The sequence below is a fragment of the Capricornis sumatraensis genome, chromosome 3, assembly GCF_032405125.1.
Source record: "Capricornis sumatraensis isolate serow.1 chromosome 3, serow.2, whole genome shotgun sequence".
NCBI lineage: Eukaryota > Metazoa > Chordata > Mammalia > Artiodactyla > Bovidae > Capricornis > Capricornis sumatraensis.
This window is the reverse complement of record NC_091071.1, coordinates 176464715-176471552: the sequence shown is the minus strand read 5'-3', so window position 1 is coordinate 176471552 and position 6838 is coordinate 176464715. Positions and strand designations below refer to the sequence as shown.

The following is a 6838-nucleotide window of genomic DNA, read 5'->3' as shown; positions in this document are numbered from 1 at the left end:
CTATCATTTGAGCCCAACCCACAGTGGCCTCCACACTGCCTTTTTGCCTCTCCAACCAAAGCTACTGTCCCCTCCTCCCTTCTCCAGCCAGCAGAGACAAAAAGCAAGTCCCCCCTTCCCTCCCAACCAAAGCTGAGAAAAGAGAGCAGTGAGACACAGGAACAGTTCTTTTATTGTACATTGGAGAAATAGCCCTGTGTGCTGGTTCAAGGTGCAACATACAGAATATCGAATTAAGAAAAGAGGGGACAACAGGGTAGGGTAGGGAAGAAACCTCTTGAGGTCCAAAGTTGCAACAACAACAACAAAAAAAGGGTAGAAGATTTCCTCACGCAAGAGGCATTTTTGCAAATACCATGCAAAACAGGCAGCTGGTGTGCCTTAAGAGAACCCCTATAAATAACAGAAAAAGACACTCCAAGCATTCCTTTACGTGGACTCAGAGCACAGGGAAAAGAAAAGAAACCAAAATGCCTTTTGGCATTTCAAGATATTTGGCACTCTTGTGATTACATTTTTTTTACAGTCCATTAAAGAGAATAAACTGACACAATATTAGAGAAAAAAACAGGCTGCTCACACAACAGACTGCAGGGAGAGGTTAGAAAAAGCTCAAGCATTTTTTTTTGCTTTTTTTATGTGTTTTTTTTTTTCCTGACATATAAAATGTGTTCGTTTGCATTAACTTGGGCAAATAGCTTGTAGCAACAAAGAAACACAAGCTTTACAATTCATTTTAAAATAAAGCAAGGATTCCTTCTATGCATGATTCCTTAGAAAAGTTCTCTTCTTGTTTTAGACACACTCTTGATAACTTCAAAAGATGACCAAAATAGGATGGAATATCTATAGAGATGTTTCCTGATTTGTTTTGTACATCCAAAGATAACAACATTAAAAAAAAATAACCAAACAGCATTTCACATCCAAGTGCACAGAATCATTTTTGCAAGATTAAATAATGTAAACATTGGGAACAGCCAAATCATTGAAGAATGCCAACACCTCAAAACACCCGGTGTTGCTTCATTATTTAAGTGGTTCAAAATCCAGATCTATAATTGCGCAATATTCACTGTATATAAAAAGAAATGGATATTAACTTTGACAAATAGCTGCAACTGAGACTTTTTATTTCTTTACATGTGTGTATATAGTGATTTCTTTAATTTTTAAAAATTTTTTTTTCATTTTTATTTTTGCAAAGGAGCCCAGAGCCTTCTCCTTCTCGCCTCATCTGTCTCCCGGCCTGACACGGATACAGGTTGTTGATTTCCTCGCGGGTAGCAAGCTAGTAATCAATTTCAAAGTGCTTTCTCTTTTCATGCTCTTTTTGCCAATATCTGTTAACCGCCGGTCTCACTCTTATTCTCTCCCTTAACTCATTGTCTTTGGGGGAGTTAGACACCAGGAGGAGCCTTGTCTGTCATGTTTTTCAGCACGTCATCAATCCTATCATCTTCAATAACAACTGCAAAAAAACGGGGAGAAAAGCAGAAGTGAGCGCTCTTATTTGGGCCTAGCCGCGGGGCGGGGGGGGGGGGGGTCTCTGACAGACAGCGACGGAGGGAAAGAGAGGGAGGGGGCTCCACACTCGCCGAACAGCCCCATCCTCCTCGTCTCAGCCAGGGGTCCGTCTCTGGCTTTCCTCTGACCCACCTCCACCCCGAGGCTGCGTCCCAGCTCGGTTCTGAGAACAGGAAGCTGAAAGGGCACAAAACCCGCAGCCCTGCCTGCAGCCCGGGCGCGCACCGGCCTGGTTTTCACCCCGCGGCATCCCCACCGCCACTCATCCTGGAGAGCGCATCTCTTTCGAAAAAAGGTTCCGGGGTCAGAGAGGGGGCTGGGACCCTTCCCGGGTGCCCCGAGCGCCGCGCGGGGGCAGCCAAGGCGGGGGGGGGGGGGTGTTCAGAGGTGTGCGAGCCAGCGGGGACGTCAGGGGGCCGATCACACAGCGTGCGGCCCGTCGGGGGGTTCAGGCTTCGCTAGGGCCAGCCCCCCGCCCCTCCGCGCTGCCTGCGGGTGGACTTGGCCTCTCCGCACTCGCGGCTCCCGAGGTCGGAGCCTCTCTCCGCTGCCGGCCGGGGGCTCGCCCGCCTCTCCGCATCCGCCTCTCTCTCCATCTCTGCCTAGCCTGCCCATCCTCGGTTTCTCCATCATCTCCCAGTGCGACGGTCACCTGTCGAGGTCTCCAGGCCTCTCTCTCTGTGCCCGGGGTGTCGGTCGCCCTCATTGTTTCAGCGGCTCCTGCGTCCCCGCTAGACTCGCGTCCCCGGCTCGCGGTCTCCCCGGCTCCGGCTCGCTCTCTCCCGAGCTTTGTCTCGGGCTCTGCTCTTCCCGGCCTCCCCCTGCCTCCGCCAGCGGCTTCCCTCCCTGTCTCTGTGCCTCGGTCTCTCCCGGCGACCGTCGGTCTCCCTCTTGGTCCCCGCGCCTCTGGAGCTCCTCTTGGAGCCTCGCCGAGTCCCCGTCTCTCCCGGGCTTTTCCAGCTCCCGCGCCGAGCCCCGGGGCTCCGCAAACACCCTCCCCTTGCCAAGTAACAATGAAAAGCCCCTGCGATCCGAAAGCCCCTCGTATTCCCCGCAGGAACCGGGCCTCCGCCCGCAGTCCCCGCGCCGTCCCCTGGGGAGCCCTAGGACCCCCCCAGCACACACACACACACACACCCGGGCTGTAGACGGAGTGCAGCTGCAATTACACTGCGCAAAAGGGGCGCAAAAGGGGGCAGGACTAGAAATCAGAAAGCAAACTTCGGCTCGGGCAGGGACCTGGGAAAACCTTTCTGCCCCCTGCGGCAGCGAGTGGCCGCCACGCCCCCTGGGTGACCCCAAACGCGGGTCGGGCTGAGGGGGAGGGGTTCCCAAGGCCAGCCGGAGCTGAGCCCGCAGTGCGGGATCCCCCAGCCCCCACTCCCCGCAATTCTGCGCGACGAGATTTTAGTGGGTCGGAGCGGTCCCCCGGGTGCCGGAGACCCTAGCGAACAGCCGTCAGGCCGGGGTGCCCGAGAAACGGGAATCGGGGAGTGGGGCGCGAACTCACCCCGCTTGCTCCGACCGATCTGGCCCAGCTTGGGCGGCCGCTTGTTCTGCCCGGCGCCGAAGAAGTTGTTGGTGTCCTGCAGGCGGCAGGAGAAGACCTGGCCCACGTCGCCGCCGTCGCCGTAGGGGCTCAGCTTCTCGTCGCCGTAGGGCAGCACCTCCGACATGGTCGCGTCCGGGGGCTCCGCGGCGGCACCTCCTCCGCCCGCGTCCCCGCCCGCGGCGGACAGGGTCAGCGGCGCTGGGGCCGGGGCAGGCCGGCCGGGAACGGCCCGCGAGCTGCGGCGGCGGCGGCGCCGGCGAGAGGCCCGGGGCGGCGGCGGGGTGGTGGTGGGGTGCGGGCGCCGCTGGATCGGGAGCGCGCGGCCGGCCCGAGCGACCCCGCCAGCGCCCGCGGCTGCGCTGCGCTGCGCTCCGGCTCGGCGCGCCGGGGAATGCTGCTCCGGGAGAGGCGAGCGGGACTCACATCCTCGGCGCGCTCGGGCGCGGGGCTGCTGCCGGGCCGGGCGGGGCCGAGAGCCGGAGGCGGGGGGGAGGCTGAGCCGGCGAGCCCCGAGGGCGCGGGGCCGAGGAGGGCGCACCCCGGGGAGCCGGGCCGGCCGGTCCTGCGGCGGCGGCGGCGCAGGTTCGGGGAGGCTGACTGGGGAGCTGCGAGCGGCGGGGCTGCGAGGGGCGGAGGGGGAGGGGAGCGAACGAGGAGGGAGGGCACGGGGGGCGGGGGGCGGGGGGCGGGAGAGGATGCCCGGAGGGAGGGGGGAGCGAGAAACCCGGAGGGAGACGCGCGGAGCAGCGGAGACGCAGAGAGAACGGGAGGCAGGGGGACTGACCGACAGAGACAGGGAGAGGAAGGAGAGAGAGAGGGGGCGGAGGGAACGTCCAGCTCGGGATCCGAGAGGCCGGGGGGCGACAGGAGATGGGGATCGCGAGGGAGAGAAAGGGAAGGAGGAGCGGAAGAGGGAGCAGGAGGCGGCTGGGACCCGGAGCCAGCCCGCGAGCGAGATATGCCGGCCGCGGCGCGGAGGCGAGGCCGGGGGGAGCGCGGGGAGGAGCGGACCCGGGCCGCGGGGAGCGATCCCTGGAAGCCGGGCGACGTCACGGGGCCGCGGCTAGCTTCCTGCCCCCGCCCCCGGCACCCGCGTCCTGCCCTCGCCGAGGGGGCCCCCCGGCGAGCCCCGCCCCGGCCCGGCCGCCTCCGGCAGTCTCCTCCCCGCCCGCTCCCCCCGCACCCCCTCCTGCGGGTGTTTACCCGGTCCCGAGCTGGTGCGCGGCGGCTGCGCGTGGGACCAGCCCCCACCCCGGCTCTGCCTCCCGCCGGGGCACGGGAGGGGGGCAGTGGGGGGGGTTCCGGGAGCGGGGTGCAGGGGACCCACGACGCGCACACGGGGAAGGACAGATGGATGCCGGTCTTCCTGGAGGCCAGAGACCGGGCCAGAAGTCGGAGGGCACCCGGCGACCTGTGGACCCATCTCCCCTGCAGGCGCCAACCGGAGAGCCCCTTGCCCCCATCACCACGCGACCACTTTAGACTCTCGGGGCTCGGCCGCTTGGGCCTCACACTCGCCCTGGAAGGCCCGGCTCCCCGCCCGGGCTCTGGACTGGGGCCGCAGCGGGGCCTCGGGGTGGAGGCGGAGGTGGGGCGGCCCCGCCTCCCCGAGGAGAGGGGAGCACCTCATTACGCCGGGCTCGCCCGGGATGCCCGGCCCTTGGCGCCCGCTGCCTCCTCTAGGGACGTCGCGGGCCTCCAGCCCTCTGCCCTCGGGGACCTCCCTTCCAGCAACAGCCACAAGCCCTGGGGAGAGACGACGGCTTCGGGGCCGAGGAGCGGGCTCTGGATCCCGGGAAGGAGACACGGGGGCAGCCCCCAGAGGCCTGGGAGGCGTGCCTGCCGAGCAGATGGTAACTCCGAGGGGGGCAAGGTGCGTGAGGAGGGCTCGTTATCCTCACTCAGAATCAACAACACCTGCCCTCCCCCCGGAGACGCCTTTAGCAGCAGAGCCCAGCCTGTCCACCGAAAGGGGCGGCTGTGCCAAGGGCACCGAGCGTGATGAGAGCAGGGCAGGGGAACACATCGTGGTCCCCCGATGAGTGTCAGCTGGCTCGACCAGCTGCCCTTTGAGGAGTCCCACCAATAGCAAAAGGGCAGCCTCAGCTTCACTTGCCCCTTAAATCTAGAACTTTGCGTGGTTTCAGTGCTAAAGGGGTAAAGGGGCATCCTGAGAGGGGCCAGTCCAGCCCCCTCCCCAAACTGTCAAAAGAGAGGCTGGCCTCCCCAGGCCAGACGCCCCAGGGAGATGGGAGGAAGGGGGCTGAGAACCCGGGAGGCAGATGCAATGGGCATGGCCTCTGGACTCAGGCCTGAGCTTGAATCCCTGTCCTGCCATTGGCTTGCGGGGTTACTCTGGGCACGTCACATCCCCTCTCTGAGCTTCCATGAGCTCAGCTGTGAAATGGGGCCTGTGGCTCGCTAGCTGCCTGTGTGCCTCACAGGACCGTTAGGAAAATAAGGTGACATCAGGCTTCCAGCGCCAGGCCGGGCGCAAATGTGCACCGAACCCTTGAGAGATGACTTAGCGAGGAGGAACAGCAGCACTTCATTCATCCCCACTTCAGAGCCGCCAGAGCTGGAAGGATCCGCAGAGAGGACCCAGTCCAGTCTCCTCGTTTACTGACTGGGAAACGGAAGCCCAGAGAGGGTCAGGAACCTGCTCCAAGTTTCCCGGCTTGTCAGTGGGAGAAGCCGCAGGTCTCTGGCCTCCTTTGCTTCGCTCCACAAGCCGCCTGTCTCCATTCATTAAGGCTTTACTGAGCGTCTGCTCTGAGGTTCGCACCAGGCCAAGCGCTGGAAGAGAAAACAAAAGCATCAGAAGTAGGATGATGGTTAAAAGAAGCTCTTGGTCTTGTATCAGGCCTTCTCTTCCTCCCCTACCCGCCAAAAGCATCCTCACATCCGTTATTGACCTTGCTTCTCAAAATAAACACATTTTGAGACAGAAAGAGGAGACAGTACATCCCTGTTTAACTGTTCACAGAAAGAGTATGAGTGACTTGCCAAGGTCACAGGCTATAGTGATGGAGCCAAGAGAATCCACTTTTCCCAGCTGTGACTCCAGGTCCCCATAGGGGACACCCCACACTGGTCACCGCACGCGGGGCTGGGACCACCCTGCTCATCTCATACGCCTCCGGCTCCTTCCTTATTGCCGAGTAGCAGAGCAGTGCCCATGCCGAGCAGCCACCACAGTCCTACCATTCAGAAGATTCACGGAAAGGCGGAAGGGCTGGTGAGTCCCTGCACGCACAGCAGGCAAGAGCAAGGAGAGAAGCCATCTGTCTGTGTGTTACTTGCACTGTTGTTTGGTCGCTCACTGGTGACCTTCTGCAGCCCCATGGACCGTAAACTGCCAGGCCTCTCTGTTCATGGCATTTCCCAGGCAAGAGTGGGTTACTGTCTCCTTCTCCAGGAGATCTCCCCAACCCAGAGATCGAACTCAAATTTCCTGCATCGGTCAGCAGGTGGGTTCTTTACCACCGAGCCACCTGGGAACTCCGATGTTTACTTTGCCTTGTCCCACATAAGGTGAAAGGGGGCAGCATCACACCTTCCTGACTCGGTTGCCACACCCTTACTGAGCCACGCATCCCTCTCAGGCACATGGTACTTTGCAATCAGAACGGTGTTTCCATGACTGTTCCCTTCACAGAGCCTCCCTTTAGCCTTCAGAAGTTGCGGGGCCATGTCACACAGGCCCATTTGACAGATAAGGTTCCTGGAGGTTAAGTGATGCCTCCAAGAGCACACACT

The 6838-nt window shown here is 61.0% G+C and overlaps 1 protein-coding gene across 1 annotated transcript; it reads right to left on the bottom strand.

Annotated features, from left to right (window-relative positions):
* Positions 1-214: 214 nt before the first annotated feature.
* CAMK2N1 (calcium/calmodulin dependent protein kinase II inhibitor 1) lies at positions 215-3238 on the bottom strand. Its single transcript, XM_068968947.1, has 2 exons — positions 3038-3238; positions 215-1471 (listed from the first exon to the last, which is right to left on the bottom strand). The coding sequence occupies exons 1-2, from the start codon at positions 3201-3203 to the stop codon at positions 1401-1403; spliced, it is 237 nt and encodes a 78-aa protein (XP_068825048.1). The 5' UTR covers positions 3204-3238; the 3' UTR covers positions 215-1400.
* Positions 3239-6838: the final 3600 nt, after the last annotated feature.

What these genes read in the sequence shown, in the direction of transcription:
- CAMK2N1 (XM_068968947.1), bottom strand. Translation starts at nt 3,203, where the DNA reads ATGTCGGAGGTGCTGCCCTACGGCGACGAGAAGCTGAGCCCCTACGGC. An exon ending in GATCGGTCGGAGCAAGCGGG is followed by an intron (nt 1,472 to 3,037) that starts GTGAGTTCGCGC and finishes GTTTTTTTGCAG; the next exon opens with TTGTTATTGAAGATGATAGG.